Genomic DNA, 26,374 nt, shown 5'->3' with positions numbered 1-26,374 from the left:
TTTTCTAGTTAATTGTGTTAGTGGAGCTACTTGTGCTACATCCTTGCTGGAAAATGTGTAGTGTAACGTTAACTCATTTATATGACAAAAACCGCACACACTGCTAACTCTTTCCTACTTGCCGTTTGTGTGGTCAATCGAAAGAACGCAACCATCAGAAGTAGCCAATAGAGACGGGGCATTTCCGAAGGGTTTCCGCTTTCCCCGAAGTTCTTGACAGATCCGACTTGAGATTGAGACAATTCAAGATGGCTGGTACAGGTAAGAGTTTAACTTGTGATCAGGTTGTATGAGAACAGTGACGGCATGAAGTTTTGCTGTTATTTTGACAAATGTATAGCGACAGTTGTGTCTTATGAGCATGTGAAAACCCTGCTGTCGTAGATTTTAGGAAGCACCAGAAGTGGCCAACAAGCCGACGCGATGGTAACCCCCCCAAGTTGGCTAACGTTAGCTGGCTGCAAGTAGGCATCATAAAAGCTCTGCACGCTAACGCTAGTCACTGGGTTAGCCAGATAATCTCTCCCATTCTAGACAGCATTTAGCTAGCTAGCTATCATAGTTTTCAGTCGGGCAGACAGCAGTTTACAAAAGCTTTGATAACCTCGCATCGTTAGCTTTATATTGCTTTTAACGTTAAACTAAGTCACTTTTCCGCCATATTACTCTGATTCTTTAATGATTCGGTGGCTAATTAGCCAAAGTCGTTTAAGTGGCGCCCTAAGAGAAACACGGCCTCCCAAAACTCTAAATGGCATATTGCAAATAGAAAAATCCTATGCTAAGCTAACTGGCTAACGCCAGCTAGCCTTTAGCATCATGCGAGCATTTAGTGTGTTTCCTGGCTTGCAGCTTTGGCTGTCGGCACTTCATTTCAGCATTAATTTGAAGCTCACCCAGACACATCGTTGATTACATTATTCGGGGTGAGTTAAATTTGCGCTGTTACGTAATCGTATCTGAAACGTGGAACGTTTATCTGCAGCGCTAAGTTAGACAGACGTAGCGTTAAGATCTGGTACTTGCAAGACATAATTCAAAACTCTGGCAATTATCGTCTTCCTCTTCAGCGACAAGGATTTATAGGCCACCTCTGTGAGGGTGACTAAGAGTCTCTTACGACTTGGTTGCGTTTATTTGCTGTGTCCGGCATAATTTATCTACAGTATGAAGTATTTTCAGTAACTTTTTGGTGTTCTCTTCTGTCCAGCATACTAGCCATTCGTGTTATGCGAGGCATGTAGCTGTCTCTGCTCGTTTGTGAACATTTTTAGTAGCTTTTGGCATCAGCATCTTTATACAAACTAAGGGTAATGTTGACAGAGTAGACATGCCTTACCAACCCACCACCTCCCCTTCACCGCAAAATGTTACTTTTTCATAATTCACTAGTCATAAAGAACCACTATCTGCAAGGAAATATGAGGTTACTGTTTCATCTTCGAGTTTATGCATTATTTGAAATTTGTGCATAGTTTAAACGCCATTGAACCCAGGGGAAAACATCCACAGCACTGTGCATTACACGGAGCTCAGTATTACACTGAACACATGTCACATATAAAGACAGACAAAAAACACAACAGCTGTAAACAAGACTTAATATCTCCTTCAGCAGGTCGCAGTGTTTAGGGCTGATATGACTTTTTGCTAAATCAAGTAATTGTACACCTGCCTACATCCAGAGGGTAGTACGCCGAAGTTGTAATTAAAAGGATGTGCAATGTCTTATGCAGTTGTATTTACAGTTCTTGTGATGGCCTTACAATTGCACTCTGAGAGGTTGGATATGAGGAGATTAACTAGGTTACGGTACATTATTGTACATTGGTAATAGAATCGTTTGTCCTGATTCATGCCTGTATTGTGTGTCTTTTACAAGTGATATTTCTGTGTTTGTTTTGTGTCTTTTTTTTTCCAATCACATTCAATGTCAAGAATGTTTGGAACAGACTTTGTGTATTATGTTGCATCCCATTGAGGGTATAGATGGCACTCCTGAGAAGTTACTCAGGAGTGCCATCTATACCCTCCTGGTCTCATTAGTGACATCTAGAATTGAAAATACCTTTTTCAATCACATCCAGTTTATTTGAACAAGAGGTATAGTGTGTCACCAAATTGAATGTTTATGTTGTTGCAGATTCTAAGTAAAGGACTTCTCTTGATCACTTGGTGCATGAAGCTCTCTTGAGGTTGTGGTGTCAAATTCCTGCATCCCCCAGCTTCACCTGTCTCTCATCATGTCCTCAACCTCCTCCTCCTACTCCTCCTCAGGAGAGACTAGTCCAGAGGATGTACCCCGGGGTGGGGGCACCATCCGAGTCTACCTCCCCAACAAACAGAGGACAGTGGTGAGATAACTGACTATATGCAGCTCTTTATCAATGACTTATCAGCACTTGTCAGAAAAACACATTTTTACATGCAACAAATATGAGTATATCACAACTAGTTTAGGATTTTCACGGCCGAGTAGCCTCACATCACCGAGTGTCAAACATCACATGGAGTTGTGTAAAGTACACCACCTCTGGAGCAATGTAAATGTGTTCTGTGGAGTGACGAATCACGCTTCTCTGTTTGGCAGTCTGATGGGTATCTGGGAGATGGCAGGAGAACATTACCTGCCTGACTGCATTGTGCCAACTGTAAAGTTTGGTGCAGCAGGGATAATGCTATGGCGCTGTTCATCAGGGGTTGGGCTAGGCCCCTTATTTCTAGTGTAGGGAAATCTTAATGCTTCAGCATACCAAGACATTTTGTACAGTGCTATGCCTGATAATGATGGATGTGTGGAAATCACTTTAGTGTTTGTCCAAATAAAAGTAAAATTAATTTTATTCATTGAGCAATATCTGTGATGACTACCAGTAGCTTAAAAAAAATTTAGTCATTCTTCCAGCTGTGATACTAGCTGTGTATAATAAACATTGGCAGCAAATTAGAACAAAGTGCAAAAATCCATAGCAGTCTGTAGACATTGTGCTGTTATTGTTCATCTAGTGTATTTCTTAGTGTTAATATTACCCAAAGCAAATGGGAAACTGTTTTCTGCATTGCCTGCAATGCTATGCTTACAGTTTGCGCTGTTCTTCTGTAATTACACTGTTTAGTTTGGTGACATTAATAACATACAGTTCAGAAAGTTTGCATTTTAATCTATTCTGACAAATGGTATTGTTAGGAAAAGGATTAGGGAAAGGACAGTGTTGTTTGTAGCCATTTTAATCTTATCATTTGGCAGCAACTCAGTGCATTTAGGCACGTGGACATGGTCAAGACAACCTGCTGAAGTTCAAACCACGCATCAGAATGAGGAAGAAAGATGATTTAAGTGACTTTGAATGTGGCATTGTTGGTGCCAGGCAGGCTGGTCTGAGTATTTCAGAAACTGGTGAGCTACTGGGATTTTCACACACAGCCATCTCTAGGGTTTACAGGGAATAGTCCGAAAAAGTGATTATCCAGTGATGCCAGAGGAGAATGGCCAGACTGGTTCAAGATGATAGAAAGGCAACAGTAATTCAAGTAACCACTTGTTAAAACCAAGGTATGCAGAAGACCACGCCGACAATTTGCGCATGCTCACTTAAATTGGGCAGTAGAAGATTGGAAAAACATGGTGAAAGCATGGCTCCATCTTTGCTTTTATCAACAGTTCAGGCTGATGGTGGTGTAAAGGTGAGGGGCATATTTTCTTGCCACACACAGTGTACGCATCTTCTGATGGCTGCATCCAGTAGGATACTTCCCACATGTTACAAAGCTCAGATCATCTCAGACTGGTTTCTTAAACATGACATTTGGGTCACTGTACTCAAATAGCCTCCGCAGTCACCAGATCTCAGTTCACTAGAACAACTTTGAGATATGGTTGAACGGGAGATTTGCATCACACATGTGCAGCTGCCAAATCTCAAAAGCGGGTCCAATCCAGTACTAGCAGGGTGTACCTATTAAAGTGGTTGTTGAGTGTGTATACATAGATGCTTCTGCCATATTGGGAAGGTCTTTAAAGGCCTGTAAACACATGCAGGGGATTTTCTGTTTTTGTGGATAAAAATCACTATAATGTTTACATTTCTCAATTGATTTGAGTCACTTTTATGTTCAGGGGTTCATCTACATTGAGTACAAAGCTCTGAAAATACATCCCATGCGTGAGTTGCAACATTAGTGGCAAGACTTGAACATCCAGTGATCTAAAACCTTGACCTTTGCTTTCCCAGTGAAGATGACTTGCTAACTGGCTGTGGGAGATGTGGTTTCCACACACTTTCTCACAAGTTGTGTCAATGACATCTCATCAGCAAAAGTGGGATCTTTTTGTCTGTTTAAACTTAAAATGCTTAGGCAGTCATGTTGGTGTGAAAAAGAAAACACGCATCGTTGTGCTGGTTTTGTCTGTATTGTCAAATACTTTGGTGAATACATTTGTCGAAATAGAAAATATGCTTACAGTACAAAAACACAAAAAAATGTAATATCACTGCAGGCTGACCGTTTGACTGATCTGAATAATATTAGACACAGGATATCTGGTTTCCAAAAAATGCCTTTGTTGATTTTGGTAGCAATGACAGCTTGAGGAGGTACAGATATAATTCATTTTGCACATGTTTAAAGATGTAGTGTAGTGTTTTTGGGTGTTAATTAAAGCCCCCCAATATGGCCAGTTGTGCTCCTCTTTCTCTGGGAGAAGTTTCATGTTATAGCTTATTCGGGCTCACAACTATTTGAATCGTGGCATGAGACGATTAGTAAAAGTAATGATTATAATATACTATTCGCTGCTTCCTATTTTCTTTGTTCATTATATCATAATACTATTTATATTGTTATATGTTATTATGTGTTTGATGCTTTTGTTAATCTGATATTATTTAAATTATTATGTTACTACTTCTTACAGTATACTCATACACATTATTGTATTTATAAGCCTTTAATAATAATAATATTAAAATGCTTTCTGTTGTGCTATGTTTATTGCTTTACTACTAATAGGGCTCACTACATTTTACTTTATACTATACTAGGTTACTCTTGTATTCCAAACATCCCTGTTAAACTTTCTGCACATATTCTGTATGTAAATGGTTTTATACAGGGAAATCTCCCCAACTATTAACCACTGAAAATAAGCCAAGTCCATGGTTGAAAAATGTCAGTTTTTGCATGTCAGTAAATTATTTTCCACTGTATACATAATTCAGTTGACTTGAGGCTAATGATGATAAACGCTCCTCTCTTTGAGCGTCTAGCAGTGATTATAGCTTAACTATCGAGATTCTAAGGAACTGAAGACAATTTTTTTTAATGTACTCCATGTAGATCATAAAACCTTGAAAATAAAAACATCTAATTGGAATGAGTCAAAAAAATGTAAATGTTATAGTGTTTTTAATCCAGAAAACAGCAGCTATCCCATTTACTTACATTTGCTCACAGGCCAGTCTTGACCTTCCCAATGTGGTGGTGACACTGAGGTATCTGTATCTCTAGCCATTTTAAAAAGAGCCACCTTTGTGGCATTTGAATCCCTGGCTTTAGACTCAACATACAAAAAAAGGACAAAAGTATTGGACCATCTGACCATTACCCCTTTAATGGACTTTAATGACCTCGCATTGTAAATACACAGACAGCTTTGCAGTTATAACATTTTCCACTCTTCTGGGAAGGCTTTCCACAGGACTTTGGATTGTTTGTGTGGGGATTTTTTCCCATTTATGCAGTAGAGCAATTGTGAAGTTAGGCACTAATGTTGGATAAAAAGGCCTGGCTCGCAATCTCTGTTCCAGTTCATCCGAGAGGTGTTTGATAGGGTTGACGTCAGGGCTCTGTGTGGGCCAGACAAGTTCTTCCACACCAGACTCATCCAACCATGTCTTTGTACATCTTGCTTTGTGCACTGGGACTCAGTCATGCTGGAATAGAAAAGGGCCTTCAACAAACTGTTGCCACAAAGCTGTAGGCATAGCCTTGTCCAAAATGTCTTGGTATGCTGAAGCATTAAGATTCCCTTTCACTGGAAGTAAGGGGTCTAGCCCAGTCCCTGAAAAACAGCCACATACAGAGGTTTGTCTGGATACTTTTGTCAAATTTGGGTAATCTCAGTAACCCATTTATCTCACTTAGTACACCTCTCAAGTCTCCTAGAAGTTATTTCACAACTTCCCTTTATTTTTAGTGTGAACAAGAACAGTGTGCAGCTATCATTTTTGTCAGTCAGTTCTTTCAGTGTGCCTCCCTGTTACCTGTGTGTACCTGGCCAGTGAATGTCAATCAAAAGTCACAATTAGATACCTTTTCCTGTTCGCAGGTGAATGTTCGGCAAGGACAGACTGTGCACGAGAGTTTAGATAAGGCACTCAAAGTGAGAGGCCTTAGCCAAGAGTGCTGTGCAGTATTTCGCCTTCTGGAAGGGTAAGATTGCACTATTGTCTGCTAAATGTCTGATCACATCATATAGAGATAATGAATTGCATTCCTCATTTCCTACATGAAAGAGGCAAAAACAAACAATTGTCATAAGTCTCAGATCAACATGTTTCACAATGTGGTTTGTAGATAATCTGTGAAATATTAGGATTAGGTAGAGTATTGTGTAAAGTCAAGTACTTTATTTTTAAACATTTATGAAATACTTATCTAATATACAGTACTTTTAGAGTGTTTGCATTTGTGTTGTGTTTATATTAAGAAAAAGTTCAACTGTATTTCACCACAGAATAGCAAAAATGTAAAAATTCAATTGCGCTGTTAGCTGATACAGACAAAGACCAAGGCCACTGTTCAGCACATCATCCAAAGAAAGTAACGTCATTTTGTCATGAGAAACACTAAAACTTATAAGCTAAAGCAACCTCTGCTTTCCACATTGATGGGTTTTAAAACTGATATCATGTACAAACTGTTTTTCATTTTGAGTTTTTCACTTTTTCACAATCTTGCCTCTCTAGTCGTAAGAGACTGACAGATTGGGACACAGACATCACTCCTCTGGTTGGAGAGGAACTGTTAGTTGAGGTCTTGGATGATATTCCCCTCACTATGCACAATTTTGTAAGTCAAACACACATACCCTATCCGCATGTTTATCGCTTGGTCTTCTCTGAAATGTCTTATATTACAAGCATCAATCTTTCAGGAACCATCTTGTATTTGGATTCTTAATTATCTTGTATCTTGTATCTCTTGTGTCTTGTATTTTTGCCTAAATGTTCTTAAAAACCGTTGCTGTATAAGTGGCCATCTCTTTGTCTGTGCAGGTACGGAAAACGTTCTTCAAGCTGGCTTACTGTGATTTTTGCCACAAGTTTCTTTTTAATGGCTTCAGATGTCAGACATGCGGCTATAAATTTCACCAGCACTGCAGTAGCAAGGTTCCCACTGTGTGCGTGGACATGGATACAGTGAGCAAACGGTGAGTTGGAGGAGAAATGTTCAGTATGATGTAGTGATTCAGTTTGGTTCATTGTCGGTGGTAGGGACTTGTGCCCTCACACAAGATAAGAATGCCAAGTGCATTTCTGGTTATATGATGCCAACAAGGGCCAAAGTAATTTTCCGACTTGTCGGTGTTTGTTTAGCATAGCTGCTGCCCATAGCGGTAGGGAAATTGACATTGGTTTGATCAAAATAAAAGAAACCTGTTTTAATAGATGAAAAAACTCTACCACATTTCAAAATGATCTTGAAAATGAAATGTCTGTGACATGATTTAGTCAAAATACCATATGGATGAAGCACCAAATCTCCCCTCTTACTTTCTTTTAAAAAGCCCTCTTCAGAACGAGCGGTTTTGAGTGCCTGTCACTTTAAATGCTAATAAGCCGCTTCTCAGCCAGCCCCCTTTCTTCCGTTGGGTGTGTTGATGCGAGAACGGCTTCGCACTTCCATGGCAGCTGTCGAGCACTGGTGAAACATGGCTGCTGGAATAAACGCGGTGCTGCAGCCTAATAATGGTTTGACAGTGGTGCAACACTACATGTCCTTCAAGAAGAGGCGCTTGAAGAAAGTTGAGGATATGCCAACTGAGAATACAGCAGGACGCTTCTTCATGGGTAGTTAATAACTTTATGTCACTTCAACATTTTTTGTATGTTTGTACGGTGGCTACATATGGCCTTGCTAGCTGTTTCACCGACAGTGCACTGCTAATGACTCCAGTGTGTATATAGTTTATGTATCTGTTATTGAAACCTAGGCTTATGCTGTGTGTGTGTGTGTGTGTGTGTGTGTGTGTGTGTGTGTGTGTGTACATACACATATATATATATATATATGTGTATGTATGCTACAATGCATTTTAACATTGTAGCCTGAGAATGTCTGCTGCAGGGAGATGACACAGGTAGTATGAATGCTAGGTGAACTAAATTGCAATTATTATCTTTTCTGTTAATCTAGTTCACTTAATTTTTCTATATTTAATAGGTTACAAGAAGATTACAGCTTCAGACCCAACCAGCATGCATGGTGCATCATCCTGGCCCTGTGTGTTTGAATGTGCTGTCTCTGCAGAATGCATTTAACATCTGCAGAGCAAACTCTGGGCCTTTACGTCTGAGAAATAAATATGAGTGAGGAAGGAAATATAGCAAATCCAACTCTCAATATGAAAGCACACAGAAGAGTTCATATAAACTTGTATGATCAGAAAGATTGCTACAGCAAATGCCAGACAACTTATGTAACAAGCTTATTCTATGTACCTCCTTAATACAGACGAAAATAATAAAATTACTGTCAGCAAAAATCTGCCATTACCCAGGTTTCACCAAAACCATACTTCTAAAACATATGAAATATACTATAAATGAGTGTCACTGTTGACTAAAATCACGAATACTTTAATTAGCTATTATAGATACTTGGAGTACAGAAGCTTTGTAGGCTGGTGTTGGGACTTTCTCAGCCAGAGAACCTGAGTGTTTCTGTCTGCCTGTGTGGTGCAGGACATGCACATACAGCCAGGCTGGATCCTGGAAACCCTTCTCAAGGTTGAGATCCAACAGCTCATCAGTGTGATCTGTAATATAAAATCACAAAATTCCTAAATGAATGATTGCACTGCTGTAGCTATAATATACTCAGTTTGCTCTGAGGTCGTGCCTCCACTCATTACAAAACAAATTCACACAGTTCCATACATACGTCCACATTGCTAGCCTTTTAATAAACTTACAGATGAATGTAAAGCACATTTTTCCCCAGCACAACATGCTAACATCTTTAACTCTACTAACTAACCTGAATGCAACTTCTCAACTGTAACTCTGACTGCACACCTGCACAATACATGTAAGACGGGGGTGCCCATGTAATGGCCTGTGCAGTTCACTGCAGCTCTGAAACTTCTTGTGAATGTCAGTGAAGTCAATGATAAAGACTGTGCAGACATCAAATTTACTTACAGATAACTTGACATGTGATATTTACCTCAGCTGATGATTATTTTTAAAATGCTTACGGTATATTTATTTCGTCTGCAGTTTTAACATGGAAAGTTGGTACTGATCCTCTTTTAAGAGCACTTTCTGGGTGAGTCCAGCATTAGACTGACCAAGGGTTGAAAAAGCAGTTAGATGCACAGTGGTTAGCACACACAACACAAGTTTTTTTGTGACGTTTATCCACTCAGGTCTTATGTCCTTTGAGGGTGGAGGGCGATATAATGATCTGTGTTGGTCGATGCAGCCAGCAACAGAGCAGTTGCCATGCTTAGTTCTAACCTTCGACGTAATGCAAGCTGCTCCAGTGTTTGCGAGAAAAGAAATAGCAATTGCGCAAAGTAACATCTCAAGCCATGGGTGGAGATGCTCAGGTGGGGGCCAGGATTGTTCAAATGTGCCTGCTCGTTTCATCACAAACAGCTCGCTGAATCTCAAATTTTCTGATCTAGGCAGCCCACTCTAAAGTCACTGGGTTGTCTTATTTTGCATCTTGTGAGTTTTAGACTCTTCCTGTTATTTTAGGAATTCTGCTGTTAGAATCAGGAGAGAAACTTAAAGTTGACTTTAAATTCAAAATACAAATCACATGATGCATACTCTGGAGCTCATGATGCCATTTCTTGAAAAAATCATTTTTAACATCTTCTTCACTACTAACTTTTAGCCATTTGATGTTATCACACCTCTGCTTTGCTGAGCCAGATGTAATCCATGGTGATACATTCATGTTAAAGTTCTGTGAAAATGTTTTTTTATGTTTTTTGCCTGAGCTTTTTCTCCTTCCCTTCCAACAAACAGAGCTAGTAAACAATAATTCTTTATACTACCTATATGTTTTAAGTGTCTTCTTCCTTACCAAATGTTCACATAACAGGAGCCTCAACTTGGAACACAACTTGGAAGTACTTATGTGATTGTTCTTTTTTCTGGCACCTTGTTTTTTTATGTCTCTATGTTCTGATTTGTTTTCCCATCCCTTTTCATCTATGTTTTGTTCAGATGTGATTCCAATACCTGCACAGATGAGTACCCACAAATACTATTGCCAGAGAATTCACCATCGCAGAGCAACCTTGCCTTAACCCCAGAGCCTGCTGGGTAAGCTACTAAACAAAGCATATTCAAATTTAAAGATTGCATATACTATTAGTGAAACTAATATTCAGATACAATTTGTTTTACTTGATCACTCAGGATGGACCTCCTGTCTCCGACCTCAGCCTTCCACTTTCCCATGCCGGGTGGAGATGGTCAGTCCTTACAGAGGCATCGCTCAACCTCCACTCCCAACGTTCATATGGTCAGCACAGTTGGTCCTGCTGGTGCCAGCATTATAGAGGTCAGTGTTGCCCACTTGGGTGCATTTATGGTTGGGCTAGTTCAGTGCTTCTCAATTATTTTCTGTTGCGCCCCCCAACAAGAAGAAAACAATTCGCGCCCCCCCACTCTCCGCCGCGACTATAAATAATAGTAACAATAATATATAATAATATGTAATAATATGTAATAATATGATGCTAACAGTGCTCGCTGGTTTACTGAAGTAGCATTCACAAAGCGGGATGATTGTTGGCAATATTCGGCACGTTTTCGCTGAAAAAACTCCAGCGGCTTATCAGCATGATTGGGATGTAATGTCTTCAAGTGGCGCCTTAATTTATTTGGCTTCATGCTGTCCGCTGCCAGCATGTTTAGACACAGTAAACACACCGGTCTTTCGTCTCCCACTGTAGTCACAGTGAAGCCAAGCGCTACATATGCTTCGTCATATTTCCTCGTCTTAGCTTTCGGGTGAGTTACTTTTGTCTCATTATCTTCGTCTCTCTCCGCCTTTCTTTTCATCCCTGTTAAAAATTTCTTCATGTTGTCTCTTAAGGGTTTGTTTACTGCACTTCATATCGCCTGCTCAGTGCAAAAAACTGCTACACCATAGAGCTAATCATCCCTGCGCACACTCTGACAATGAGAGCGCCACTGCCAACTACTGTAGTGGATGTGCAATTACACTTTATTCTAGTACGGCAAAAAAAGCATGTTCCCCAGGGTCACACGCGCCCCCCCTGGCATCGCACCCCACTATTTGAGAAGGACTGGGCTAGTTTAATATTTAACCATGAAACAAGGAATCTCTGCCTGTCGTTCTTTCTATTTGTTCTCTGAATATCTTGATAGTTGTTGATAATTGGACCCAGGGATTTACATTATTGAATTTGGTACACTTTGGACACGCAGCACACTCAGTATTAATAAACTTGGAGTAACTAATTGAACAGTGGTCTTTACCACAGTGGGGCCGTGGCCTCAAGGCTCAACTCAACTCATTGAGTGAGATACACTACACAACTTCACATGGTATGCAAAGAAAAAAGTAGACAGTGAAAATGATGCCCACTGCAATTGGCACGCAACCAGTTTGCAGCAGGAGTTGGAAAATACACTGCTGTATGGCTGTAGACCAGGGTTCCTGTGTTGTAGTGGTAAGAAAGAAATGGATTTTAGCTACTTAAAAGTAGACCCACTGTTGTGAAAGTTTTTCTCCTGCTGGTGAAGAATGAAATAGACTTCTGCCGGCCAACAAGATCTTTTATTCCTTTGTAAAAGAAGGTCAATCGTCACACAGAGTTACAGTCAGAGTGAGGAAAGACCCCAACCATGGGGAGAACTACCTTTTTATAGATAGAGACATATGTTTCACACCTCTTTGTTCTGTTACCACTATTGTCTGCTTCACCCCAGGATGTTCCTACCGAGTTGTGTATTCTGTAGAAAGGGTTTGGACTTTAAAGACAGAGGTGATAGTTCCCGTCTCACTCTAGGACTGGTGTTGCAGAGTTTATGTATTCAGTCTAGATGTTAAACAAAGACACATGAACAAATGGTATCTGGGTGAGAAGACAGTAAGTGGGGTGTTAATTCAGAGGAGGAAGTCACGACAGTTTTAAAGAAATTAAAACTGCCACTACACCCACCTCAAAAAATCAAAGTCACAATCAAATTCTGTCAGTTTAATGCACGATACTGTATCTTGCCTAAGACAGAAAATATAAAACGTCCAAATAGCAGTGTTTGATCACTGATCCAGCATTACATTACTGTATTAGATCATTGGTCCAGAAATGACATTTATCATGATGTGGACAATGAAGACGCATATAGAAAATGTTCTAATGTAACATTACATTATGCTTCATCAATGTTATTTAGCCATTTTATATTTGTATCTGTTTACTTTAATTGACATGTTTGAGTGAAAAGTGCGGTAGTTAGCACTGTTGCCTCATTGCAAGAGGGTTCCGGGTTCCTGAGTCTGGGACGGCGGAGTTTGCATGTTCTCTCTGTGCCTACAGTGGATTTTCTCAGGGTACTCCGGCTTCGTCCCACAGTCCCAAGAACATGCACATTGAGTTAATTGGCTACTTCACCTTGCCTCGAAGTGTGAGTGCGTGAGCATGTGCGATTGTCTGTCATTGTGTGTCTCCATGCAATTGCATTGTACCCCAGCCCTCATCCACTGTCAGCCGGGATAGGCTCCAGGCCCTTTGCAGCTCTGCACGGATAAGCAGTATAAAAAATGGAGGGATGGATGGATTGTTTTAACTGCATATTACTGCAGTGATGAAAGGCTGGGTGAGAGGAGTCTTTGATGATGCTTCGAGCACAACGTAGACAGCGTGTCTTCTGAATGTCCTCAATGGCTGGAAGTGGAGACCCTGTTATGTGTTGGGCAGTCTTCACCACCCGCTGCAGAGCCTTGCAGTCTGAGATGGAGCAGTTCCTATACCAGACTGTGATACAGCCCCAGCCAGCTGTTCAGCACATCCATGTCATAACCGTTATAAGTTTTACAGTACATCAGTAAAAATATTGAAAATACAGTTATGATATAGAGTAATGAAATCAGTCTTCGTGTCAGCAATCCTTTTGAACGAGGTCTACTGTTTTTATGATGAACCACTGGGCAAAAATGGTCTGTTATTATTAATATGTGGAAATTAGATGATAAGATGATTGCGTAAAGTTAAAGAAATATTATTGAGGCATTTTATTGACATTGCAAAAAAATGTCAATAAGTTTTAATTGTCATTACAACCCTGTATGTGTAGTACACAGAGCAATGAAACAACTTCCTCCAGGATTACTACATGGGGCTACATAAATGAAGTACATATAGTGAGTATAAAAATGAAAAAAATATAAATACACCCATTTAAACTTGGACAAAAAAGACAGTGCAAATGTGAGGGTTAACAGTAAAATAAACACAGTATAGTACAATACAGTGTGGACAGCAGACAATGCAGAGTGGGCTAGAAAGTAGGCTGTTCTGGTGATGGAGTTGGTATTGAGGGACCAGGTGAGGTTCTTTGCCATATGAACACCAATCGTCTCCACGGAGGATCTGTCAATGGTCAGTGGAGTGTGGTCCCCCCTATCTCTTCAGAAGTGAACAGCCATGTCTTTAGTTTTTGTCGATGTTCAGAGACAGGTTGCTGGCTCTGCACCAGGCTTTTAGCAGTTTCACTTCCTCTCTGTATGCTGACTCATCTTTATTGCTGACGAGACCCACCACTGTTGTGTTATGGTCAAAATTAAATTAATCATGTGGTTTGAGCTGTGCATTGTTGCACAGTTATGAGTCAACTGAGTGAACAGCAGTGCACTGAGAACACAGCCATGTAGGGCCCCACTGCTCAGTGTGGTAGTGCTGCTGGAGATCCGGATTGCCTGAAGTCTCCCGGTCAGGAAGTCCAGGATCCAGTTGCAGAGGAAGGTGTTCAGACTCAGCATGATGATGTGTGTGACTGTGATAGGCCAGTAGTCATTGAGCTAGGACACTAGAGAAGGAGACTGGAGACCATCTTTAACACGGGGATGATGGTAGTTGTTTTGAAGCATGTGGGAATGATGGCACTGCTCAGGAAAATGTTGAAGATGTCAGTGAAGACATCTGCTGCTGGTCTGCACATCCTTGAGCACTGTACCAGGAGTGTTGTCTGGTCCAGCAGCCTTTTGGGAGTTGACGTTGCATAGTTTTTCTCACTTCAGCTGTGGAAGGACAGAGGAATGGTGGTTGTCTTTGCTGCCATGTCATTCTGTGCCTCAAATCGTGCATCGAAGTGCTTCAGCACATCCTGAAGAGAGGCATCACTGTCAAAGGCAGATGGAGTTGTCCCGTAGTTAGTGATGGCCTAGTTGCCCTGACACATGTGCCACTGCTGTGGATTTTCTTGGCATACGTGCACTTGGCCTCTCTGATGGCCGGGACAGTTTGGCCATTGCTGTTCTTAGGGCTGTCCTGTCACCATCTCTGAAGGCTGAGTCTCTGGTCTTCAGTAGTGCACACACCTCCACAGTCATCCACGGCTTCTGGTTGGGGTGTGTGGTGATGAACTTGGAGAGAGTCACGTCATCAATGCATTTCAGATTAGATTAGATTCAACTTTATTGTCATTACACATGTAACAAGTCCAAGGCAATGAAATGCAGTTAGCATCTAACCAGGGGTGCAGTAAACAGCAAGTGCAGAGATATAATATCTACAGTTATATGTACAATGTAAGGTTATGGCGATGTATGTTTTTTTTACAGATGATGCATGCAATTGATATGTACATTATGAGGTCAGTAAATATGGTCAGATTTACAGATGGATATATACAGCTGATGCATACAGTGGTGTATAATATGTAGCATGGTATTTACAGTTGTACAGTATATAAGTGGCTCTGGATTCAGAATTACAATAATAGACTAATGATATGTACAGTAAGCTCTAAATGGATCATAGAATAGTGCAGAATAAGCTACAGTAAGCTACATGGGTCCAGCCACAGTATTTACTGTAGATGCATGTTAACATTCCAGTAGTGCAGATGGGAACATGTATGGCTATTGTTCCCGGGAGCAAAAAAGGATGTGAGGTGCAGTGAGATGTGCGTAAGCGATGTACGGGAGTCAGTTGGGGACAGAGTTCACAAAGGAGACAGCTGTGGGGGAAAAGCTGTTCCTGAATCTGCAGGTCTTCGTCTGGAGGCTCCTGAAGTGCCTGCCACAAGGCAGGAGGACAAACAGGTTGTGAGCTGGGTGAGAGGAGTCTTTGGTGATGCTTCGAGCACAACGTAGACAGCGTGTCTTCTGAATGTCCTCAATGGCTGGAAGTGGAGACCCTGTTTGGTCGGGAATGCTGCATGTGCAATGTCTGTAAGAACAAGAATGGACCTCATTCATACATTTGGTGATGTAGCTGGTCACTCCAAGTCGATAGAGTTGCTGTTGGTTGCAGCCTCCCTGAACAGAGTGTGCTCAAAACAGTCCTGAAGAGCATACATGGCTCCTGCTGACCTTATCACTTGCCTCAGAACCGGTTTGGCATGTTTGACAAGCGGTCTGTCTGCTGGAATTAGCATAACAGAGATGTGATCTGAGTGTCTGTGGGGGAAGGGGGAGCTTCACACAATACGCAGCATGGATGTTTGTGGTTATTGTCTAAACTTACACCAACTCATTAGAGATTAGATTTCTCCTCGCTTGTGGGTGTTGGTCAGAGGTATACTGTGGCACTGTGCACAACTCTTTAGTATGTCACAGCACCACCCGATGGCGCTGAGCCGACTGACTATACCGGGACTCCAGTCTGGATGAGGCTATTTTGCTTGTTTTCACACCCATCCAGTGACTGTAAAGTAACATAAGCATGAATAATCGTTGATTTCCATATTTTTGCTAACGTGTATTAGGTTATTGAATGTGAATTTATAATATTGCGTCTCTTCTTCTTTTTAGGAAGCACTTAAATTCAACAACACAATGGGTATGTTTTAGACCTTTCTCTTCTACTTTTTTTTTTTTTTTTTAAGATTTTCTTTCTCTGTTTTGTACTCATTTTTAATATTACAAGTGCTGTTATTCTTCATTTGAAGTACTCTCTTGTCCTGCTTTATTCTTTGTGCAGGTCCTGAGCCCTCACCGAAGCCCTCCACCAGCCCACCATCTTCTCTTGGCTCTCCAGGGAGGCGACCACCCAAGTCTCCGTCAGAGCGCAAGCCCTCCTCTTCGGACGACAAAAAGAAAGTGGTATGTGGTCTTTAATTTCTTTCACTGTCTTTTTGACAGGTCTTTAGAGTTTGTCACAGAAAAATCCCATTAACAAATTGGTTCATGTAAATTTACTTGATTGTGAGCTGGTATTTCAGAACCTTCAGTCCATGTGTTGTTTCAGCACCGAGGAGGCTACAGAGACTCAAGTTACTATTGGGAAGTCCACTCTCGGGAAGTCAACTTTCAGAAGAGGATAGGTTCTGGTTCCTTTGGAACAGTCTTCAAGGGCAAGTGGCATGGAGATGTGGCAATCAAGATCCTTAAAGTCACAGAGCCAACGCCTGAGCAGTTACAGGCCTTCAAAAATGAAATGCAGGTCTTGCGGTGAGAAGTGCTGTATGTGTTTCACATAACTTGAAGTTTTTATTTGAAAAGGGCACTGACAACTGCAGCTGTTTTTTGTTAAACAAGGATAGATATATTCAGTCATCAGCAGTAGGCTTTCACTGATGAAACTTAAACTTTTGTAATCGGTAAAATTAATTAATAAGTACACAACATTGTAATAGCTTGGTGGACATGACTCTGACCAACACTAGTTCATATTGTTATTCCTTTTTTAAAAAAAAAATAATGTTTCATCTTAATCTGACTGGGGATGAGAGAGTGGAATTTGTGAGACTATTACCATTTCTGTCATCTGCAGGAAGACCCGCCACGTCAACATCCTGCTGTTCATGGGCTACATGACTAAGCCCAACTTTGCCATCATCACACAGTGGTGTGAAGGCAGCAGCTTGTACCGCCATCTGCATGTCACAGAAACCAAGTTTGACACTATGCGTCGAATCGATGTGGCCAGACAGACAGCACAGGGCATGGAGTAAGACTTGCTGCTAGATTCCATTTCACCATCACCACTTACCCTCAAAATCAAGTGTCATTGTGATGCCATGTTTTTTCCCACAACTTTCTGTACATTTGTTTGCATGAGATAAATGATATGCGTCACACTTACATTTAAAAAATTGTAAGTTTTTTTTAAGGATGTGTTAGAATTTATTTAAGTGTTTGAGCTATGATCTGAAAAGTGAGTAGGATCTGATAATGTCAGATAGTGTAAGAGGCACTTGTGGTAATGGTTAAAGTGAAGACTGTTAATACTGTAAGAGCCTGTTGTGTCCTTGGGTGATCTGATCATAAGTTGACAGCTTCAGGTCTGCCAGTTCACACCACACCAGTATTTTAATGTATCTCGACTTGTGTCCCGGACGACCACTTGCAACATGGCTCCGTGTTCCTCATAACAAACACACACTGTCCTGCTGCGTGTTTAGCTCTGCCGTAAGCTATTAGCTCTGGTAGCTGTTAGCTCCCTTAGCCAGACACACTGCTGAAGTCACCAGCTAACAGCTCTCCTCCTCCCACTGTCAACATGAATTTGGCCTGCCCTCTTGGTTTAATTAGAGCAACATATGTTTGAAGTCCAGTTCAGTTTATCGTTTGTTTAGGAATAGTTTGTCTCAAAACACATTTTCTGTAGCCTGGTGGGGATGACGGGACGCCGTTTGAGCCCTGTAGTTCATTATGGCATTATCTGATCAGCTTTTACAGAGACCACCACTCAAAATCACTGGTGACCAAACAGTCAGAACTCCCTTAATGTTTATGGTCAATGATATGTGGTTTGTAAAATGTTCTATCAGTATGAATACTATTAACAGTCTACCTTTAGAACAAATGATTGAAGAATTTGCCACAGCCATTTTGCAAAGTTTATTAAATTTCTCCTGACCCAACAACTCTCACAATTGGGCGAAGGAGATATTTCGGTAATAGTTCAGTCGTGGAATCAGCTGAAACAGGCAGTGTGTTCACAAACATCTTCCATTAACTTCGGCAGGTAGGGCGGCCCAGACAAGTCAGTTTGCATTATAGTGAACCTAATCCAAATCGGACAACATTTAAGCTATGCCTTTGTTGGAACTTGAGTAGGTAGTGTCTTGGTGTGACCCAGGACACAAAAGACTGTGATCATATGTGACCCAGACCACCACTGAATGTGATCTGAGTGTTCAGATCTCATGCATTCAAACCTGTACTTAAAGCTGTCTGATTTGTAATTGGATCACTCAGGACGCATGCTAATACTTGGTCTGTACTGGGCCTAAGAGAGCCTCTGCGAAATTTGATTGCTTAACGCTGCAGCTTTCTCGTATTCTTCAGAGTGCAAAAAGTGGTCTTGTGGTCAGGTCTTTCCAAAATTGGTGTTCTGTTTTTCTTACACAGATAAAATGAATTATATTGACTTTTTTTCCTCTCTCTTTCAGTTATCTTCATGCGAAGAACATAATTCATCGAGATCTGAAATCAAACAGTATCCTTGTATTGTTCAGTGGTAGCTTTTAGCTATAGCTTATATACATGGAATTTTATGTTAAGTTTGCTGCAGAGTAGATAGATAACAATGGCACATTCACTCACCATGCTCTGTAGCTAGCAAATAATAGGCAGGTATGTACAACCCTGACTCCAAAAAGCTTGGGACAGAAAACTCAAATAAAACAGAGTGTGATAGTATTCAAATCCTTTTTCACATACTTAGTACAAGTTTTTCTCTTTGTAGTCTTTGTAAATATATGCTTATTGTGAATTAGATGCCAGAATCATGTTTCAAACGAGTTGGGACAGGGCCAATAAAAGACTGGAAATGTTTTATACTGCTCAGTAAACACCTGTATGGAACATTCCACAGATCAATAGCATAATGATTGGGTATGAAAGGGGCAGTCACAAGCAAGGATGAGGCATATAAACGATATTACTACATAGGCTCACACAAAGCTGTTCTCAGTAAATGCATTTCATAGGCAATTGATTGCAACTTTTCTGGAATCGGAGCCAAAGTTTTCAGTAATATGTTGATTCTGTACTCTGAATCACAGACAGCACAAACAATATGGGTGACAACTTGGGTGAACAGTCAAACACACACTGCTCTTTTCTACACAGGCGACTGATACACTGAACATGTACGCCACTTGTCTATTGTAATGTTTCCTGAGCTCTGCTGCTAGATATTTTTCTCCACGAGGGCTGGACTGTTAAGATTGGCGACTTTGGCTTAGCCACAGTGAAGTCTCGGTGGAGTGGCTCCCAACAGGTAGAACAGCCAAGTGGTTCCATTCTTTGGATGGTAAGCCTCACTTTTTTTCACTGTATGGTTACTGATTCAACACTAACACATACACTTAGAATACAGAGAACAACAGTCTGTGGGCATTAAATTGTCTACTCCAGGTATTGGCAGTGGGATTGTCTGAGGGAGTGAGATGATGAATCTCTTGGAACGCATCACTAGCGTATGCAGTTATTGATGCCTGTGTCGTTACCACAACAACTTATGCAAGTTGTCGATGTACAGACACACAAATCTGATTTGGTGACTTAAAAGTAACCGTGTGGACAGTCTTTCTTAAGTATGTGATTTGAGAAACTAATGATGTGTCTGTGAGTGAGTGTTGTTGTGTAATTGTTACATAGTGAGAACCAAAACAAGCTTTTAACAAACACAGCGAGGACATTTTTGGCTGGTCCTCACAATTTCAGAGCAGTGCTTGAAGGTGAAGACTGGTTTTCAGGGTTAGCTTGAATTCGGTTAAGGATTCTGCTTTATATCACAACAAACTTTGAAATGTTTGCATTTTTTTTTATCGTTATCTCTTAGAATAAAAATTAATCCAGATTCTCTCTGTATATGTTGTCATCTGATTAGATTTTGTTGCACCTTTCTGCCTAAATGTTAATGTACATGTAGATAGCTGTAAAATTGTGTGCCTTTTTCAGTGCTTTTAGAATACATTTCATATCTATACATCCAGGTGTATGTTGGTCTAGATACAGTTGTTATATTTCAAAAATAACCTTGTATCAACTTAGTTTACAGAAGTGCTTTTCAATTTATAGTGAGATTTTGGAAGGTCATTGCTCAAATTGTCTACTTGTGTCTTTTTGTTCTTTTCCTCAGGCTCCCGAGGTAATCCGAATGCAGGACAGTAACCCGTATACGTTCCAATCTGATGTATATGGCTATGGAGTAGTGCTGTTTGAGCTGATGTCAGGGACCCTGCCTTACTCCAATATCAACAACAGAGATCAGGTTACAGGATACTTCTCCTTTTGTGTTCATACAAAACTGACAGATCAGTATATTTGATCAGTCCACTTTTTTTGTCTAAATGATGTAAAAGTGTCTTCACTTGGTGTTAATATTAGCTGGAAACTCATTTTACAATCCTGAGGAACGACTGACAGCTTAACAACATTAATGTAGCTTAAGACATATACACTGCTTTGTTAAGGTTTAAAGATTCAGGTAACATTTCTTCCTTAAACTGTCTGAAAATGATTAGATAAAATGGATACAGGTTAATGTTAATCAAGATAACAGGAAAGGCTGGCGTTATGCCCTAAAATTTATAGTCCATGTCCATGTGCCTGTGTGTGTAAACACCAACTCACCAACAGCCAGAAACAGCACAAACACTCACTCATCTTTTTTTTTATTATTTTATTTTTTTTTTTTAGTTTGCTTTATTAATCCCAAGCTGGGAAATTGCTTCTGCATTTAACCCATCACTGATTGAAACACACACATGCAGTGAAACACACAGGGGCAGTGGGCTGCATCAAGCGCCCGGGGAGCATATTGGAGGTTAAGTGCCTTGCTCAAGGGCACATCAGCCGGCTAATGGGGGGTGGGGACATTATCACTCCACCACACGGCTGCCCCAGTATTCAGCAAACACCTGTCTAATCAAGTTAACCGTCTTTAGCTACAAGCTAGTAGCAAGCTAACATTAAACAGCTGATGTTAATCATGTTTGCAACTGTACATAGACACGAATGAGTCGCCTATCGAGTGCAGTTTCAGGTACCCGTTAATGCTTGATGTGCTGGAGCCACCAGCCTTTATTTTCATACTGTGTTGCATGTTGTTGCTGCAGCTTACAGTCCTCACTAGATGCATAAGATCAGGAATGATAATCAGGGAGAAAAAGACGTTGCTTGTCAGACATCTTTGTAATGTTATTCCTCTGCTTAATACAGTTGTCAGCTGGTAGGTGGCAACCACGTACCTGGCAATTCAGATTTTGAGATATGTTGTAAGCGGTTAAAAATTCTAAGACTTGAATAAGAGAAAGAGGTCAGCGAGAGACCATAACAATCATTTTTATTATCAATCAGTATGTTGATTAGAAGTATTAATTATTTAACTTGGAACATCTGAAAATAATATGAAAAATTCATTTTCCATTCATCAGTAATAATCAGTAATCTTTAGTAATCCTGTCAAAAGTACCCTCTCTTGGATGATGGTCGAGAGCAAATGGAAATTTTTGCATTTCCTTATCAGCTTTTTAGTTCCAGCTTAAGTTCATTGCTGGTAATGTGGTACTGCATGAATTTCACTGACTGTATCCTCTATGTTTTCTTTCTCAGATAATCTTTATGGTTGGACGTGGTTACTTGTCTCCAGACCTCAGTAAGCTGTATAGTACCTCACCCAAGTCGATGAAGAGGCTTATCATTGACTGTCTGAAATTCAAACGTGATGAGAGGCCCCTGTTTCCACAGGTGAGGACTGTACTGGTTACACATTGGCCAAAAGTTGTCCCACAAATTAGTACAAGATCAACTGAGCACAGAAACTTTGATCACTATCTAATATAGTGGAACCTCTTTTGTTTGGCAGAAGTTGCAAGTTGCTGAAATGCAAGAATGCAAATGAACATATTCAGTGAACTTGGAATTAGAAAGATTGGGGCTCAGCACGTTTATCCGTGAAGTGAAAGATGTTTGAAATAGACTATATGGCAGAGTGGTGACCACCAGATGTGTATGGACGATGTACTCAAATCTCATTTTCACAGTTGCTTTTACATTTGGTTCTCCCTCATCAGATTCTGGTAGCCATTGAGCAGGTTCAAGACCTGTTGCCAAAAATCGAGCGGAGTCGCTCTGAGCCATCTCTCCATCGGGCCGTACATGCAGAGGACCTGAACCCCCTCCTGTTCCACACTACCAGGCTGATGCCCCTCTAAGGTCCCCACAACTCTGGGCAGAGAGACCATCACGATTGTCCAAAACCACGGCATTCACTTGCCTCAGAGAAGCTGCAGGCCGACTGTCCTTACAGACTGCAAACCCCAACTTGGTCCCTTCCCCCTGCTGAACCCTGGAGCTGCAGCACTCGGCACAAAAATGTGTATCTGCAGAAATAACCTAAACACATTGTCTATTCTGATAGTGAATCTTCTTTTCCATTAAACAAGTGACAAAGATCTGCTCATTAGGTAAAATAGTTGTCTGCTGTATCTAAACAGAAGTTAAAATGCCTCTGGTCAGTCCTTGAGGAAAGCCATCAAACTGGTAAACTAGCATTACTCATAGATACTCTAGGAACCGCTAGGAAGAACTTTATGTTGTTTTGAGTTCAAGTAAAAGTAGACATGTTTGGCACATACAAAACTGTGTTGCCAGTTTACATTGGTAAAATAGTCTCCGACTTACTGAGGACTGTGATCATAGAGAAAAATTTGATTCAGTTCATCAGCCGCGATGTTGGAGATGCTTATTAAGGTCACTTAATATTTGTTCAGTTGTCATGCGCCCCTTTCAGTCTAATGCGACAGCAATGAGATCGGACACCTGAGATGTGAAGAGAGTGATTTTAAGGCAAACTGAGTGCCTGCCTGAGGATATTGATGATGTAAAAGATGCAACATTTTGTCTTAATGGGAACTCTAGAATTTATTACTTTCACAGATGTTTCACTGTTACAGTTTATGTCCAAGATTGAAATAATGCAACGTATTTAATTACAACAGCAACCCAACATGAGGAGACAGAGGAAGAGAAAGTTTTATACTATAAGAAGTACGTGGCAATTCAGATTTTGCTCCATCCAAGTAGCAAAGCACTGAAAAAACCTCCCAATTCCAAATTCCAAAAGAAGGTGAACATCTAACGTAGAAGGGCCTGGTAAAAATTCACTGTAGTTTCTAATAAAAATACATTTCTATTGCCACATTGTTGTTAGTGGGGTAGAGATGTGCATTTTAACTCACTTATTCCTCTGTTCAGTCATAAACACCTTTTTTTAGGGAGCAGGTCAACAACCAAGTTCAACCATAGAGGTGTCTTCCTTCTCTCAAATATGATGGCAATATGATAGCACTTCACTTGTGGTGCTAATAGTGCCAAAAATACATCTGAAAGTGTCTCTTTCCAGAAGTCATGACCCGGTTGCTCGTGATAGTTCACAGACCTTGTTGTGAGCAGTTTCATGTTGAAACTTACTATATGCTCTCACTGAAGCAATCCAGATCTAAATGGCACTACAGGTAAAAGGAAAAAAATTAGCATTTTTTATTTTGGGGTGAACTATCCCTTTTAGGTAACTCGGATGAAAGGCCCTCAGTGGACAGTTTCGCATTGGTTAATTCTTCAGCTGCTTTAACTGTAGTGCTGACTGTGCGTAATGTACCCGCGACATGAATACATTTACAGGTGCTCATTGAAAGCTCTCCGTAGAGCAGACCATCAAGTTTTAAGAATTTTCAAAGAACGTGAAACTCAAGACTTTAGAGTTAGACTTTTTATCCCACTGTTTAATCAGAAAGCTACACAATGCTCTCATTTAGCCTGATGAGGAACTGACAGACCTTATTTGGAGTTTTAATGTAAATGGTTGATTGTATTGCTGCTATACATGTATAGTAAGTTTTCTGATCGGTTTCTTTCTGCAGCTCAGAGGTGAGACAGTGCGAATGGAGTGCATTGACAGGAACACAGCTTCAGCGAGTCTTGATGCTCTCAAATGCTGCCCAACGGCTTTGTCACTATTCAGTATTTCACAGATACAGCCGCCCCCCACACACACACTTATGCTATTACTGTAACTGTTGATGATGTAATAACACTGTGAATGACTTGGCTCATTAGTCACTCCATTTTCGACACACTGTGGGAGGTGTGGGAAGTTAAATGTTCTGTTTCAGATGAAGCAGACAGGATGAAAGACCCGCCTTTGTAGCTGCACGCGTCCCTCCACGAATTCTGTCTTGACTCTTGCAGCGTTGACATAAATCAAGGAAGTGGTGGGCCTTTTAGGTCGGTCTCCTTGAAGGCAGTCACAATGTTACTCTCCATTACACCCAGTGATGGTAATTGTGTGAAGAATGAAATAGAGACCGTTTAAAGAGAAGTACACTTGGGCCAAAAACTGTTTAAAGTTGGCAGGGTTTCGGATTGTTCGTTTCAGAAAATGAAACCTTGACATTGTCTGACCTACCCCTATCTCCGATCCCACGGTCAAAACAGGAGTGTTTGTTGCTGCAGGTCATTGGACGAACATGTTATTTGAAGCACAATGAGGCTCTTGCAGTTTGCACATGCAGATCGTGTATTTGGATTTGCCAATCATCGCGCTGTTCGTGTTCATTGACTTGGCTGGGATGTCGAGTAACATTCGTGAATCAGTGTTTAGCATCAACTCAAAAGAGTACCGCAATCATTCTCAAATCGTTTAGTTTCAAGGCTTGCCTTTGTCTTTCCGACAACATGTCGTAGATGACTGGGAAACTTAAAATTGATTGTAATCATCAACTTCAGGATCTAATTTTGTAACTAGATTTGTAAAGGAGGCGGCGTGTTGATAGCCAGTGGTGGTATATTGCTTTTGGGCAGGTTCATTCCTCTGTGGACGTGGCACATTGAGCCCATGCTAGCCTGTTGTTTGGATGCTAAAAGCCATTAAGCCACTGGAATTATTAGGCCGTTGTTTTAAATGCTGTAGCTGATGGTTGTATACCTTAAGTAATGAATATGTGGTGTCTGGCTGCAAACTTGTATCATCATAATGAAGTTGCCATCCTGACAGTTGCCCTGCCTTTGGCACAGTGTACTTTGGGGTAGAAAGTGATCAAGGGAAGTGAATGAACAATGAAAATGTTACTTGTGGCCAGTGTTTCTGGACTGGTTCAGTTGGGTTTAAGCCCATTGTTTATCATGTGAAACTTGTAAGCCGTAATAATGCAGTTGTAGTTTTAACCCAGACATTTGACAGTGTACCTCCTACAGTGTATCAGTAACATCAGCAGGGTAGTGCTTTCAGGTTGACTAAAGGTTCCTGTCACATTCATACCTGATGGCTTGTTAGTGTGTTCCTATTCTTTGCACCTTAACACGATCCCCTCCTAATTAGACTCCACTTTAAGATGGGGACAAAATCTTGTTTTGTTCAGACATCTAGTTTCATAACTAATATGAGGCTTTATTTTAACTTTTAAAGTCATGCTCCCTCCTTGTATCTCCATGGACAGGGTTTCCTTGCTGAGCCCTGTAACAACTGTGTGCAGGATATTTGCCGGGAATGCCAAAATATTTGGCAGTAAACGTGCAGGTGGTTGCTAGAACAAAGAGAGACAGACTCCTGAAGCCCAAGTTAGCCTGGATTTAACTATAGAACGCATTTATGCACTGGAGGACGACTGGATTTTGTCCTATTTCCTATTTAGTTATGGCCAGTATAAAGAATAGGAATGACTACAGCAGTCACTAAGCCTTTCAGTCTTTCATATGGCATGGGGGTTGTCACACATAACCAGAACCCTTACACAGGTGTTTTTATTCTTCTTTTTTTTTGTTCTCCTCTGTGTGACTGCTTTTCCTTCCTGGATTCCAAAGTAACAAATAAGGTAACTATTATATTTTGCGGTTAATCAATGCAGAGTCCAACCTTGGAAGTTTTCATTTCATAATACTAATGAGTCATATGGATTTTAGTGTCACACTCAAGTGCAGATGG

General features: G+C 40.7%; 1 protein-coding gene across 2 annotated transcripts; it reads left to right on the top strand.

Moving 5' to 3' along the window:
- Positions 1–46: 46 nt before the first annotated feature.
- Positions 47–22,847, top strand: araf (A-Raf proto-oncogene, serine/threonine kinase). 2 transcript variants are annotated; one of them, XM_046386047.1, is made up of 16 exons: positions 47–261; positions 2,144–2,354; positions 6,329–6,432; positions 6,969–7,071; positions 7,278–7,432; positions 10,464–10,562; positions 10,659–10,803; positions 16,249–16,276; positions 16,418–16,539; positions 16,685–16,887; positions 17,210–17,386; positions 18,834–18,880; positions 19,581–19,699; positions 20,531–20,662; positions 22,006–22,140; positions 22,467–22,847. In XM_046386047.1, the coding sequence occupies exons 2-16, from the start codon at positions 2,244–2,246 to the stop codon at positions 22,605–22,607; spliced, it is 1,821 nt and encodes a 606-aa protein (XP_046242003.1). In that variant the 5' UTR covers positions 47–261; positions 2,144–2,243; the 3' UTR covers positions 22,608–22,847. The 2 variants fall into 2 exon arrangements, with proteins under 2 accessions (XP_046242003.1, XP_046242004.1); XM_046386048.1 differs by lacking the exon at positions 47–261 and adding an exon at positions 525–926.
- The last annotated feature ends 3,527 nt before the right edge of the window (positions 22,848–26,374 follow it).

The sequence above is a fragment of the Scatophagus argus genome, chromosome 4 (genome assembly GCF_020382885.2).
Source record: "Scatophagus argus isolate fScaArg1 chromosome 4, fScaArg1.pri, whole genome shotgun sequence".
NCBI lineage: Eukaryota > Metazoa > Chordata > Actinopteri > Scatophagidae > Scatophagus > Scatophagus argus.
The sequence above is the reverse complement of the archived record's forward strand: the minus strand, read 5'-3'. Positions and strand labels throughout refer to the sequence as shown.

What these genes read in the sequence shown, in the direction of transcription:
- araf (XM_046386047.1), top strand. Translation starts at nt 2,244, where the DNA reads ATGTCCTCAACCTCCTCCTCCTACTCCTCCTCAGGAGAGACTAGTCCA. An exon ending in TTAACCCCAGAGCCTGCTGG is followed by an intron (nt 10,563 to 10,658) that starts GTAAGCTACTAA and finishes TTGATCACTCAG; the next exon opens with GATGGACCTCCTGTCTCCGA. An exon ending in CGGACGACAAAAAGAAAGTG is followed by an intron (nt 16,540 to 16,684) that starts GTATGTGGTCTT and finishes GTGTTGTTTCAG; the next exon opens with CACCGAGGAGGCTACAGAGA.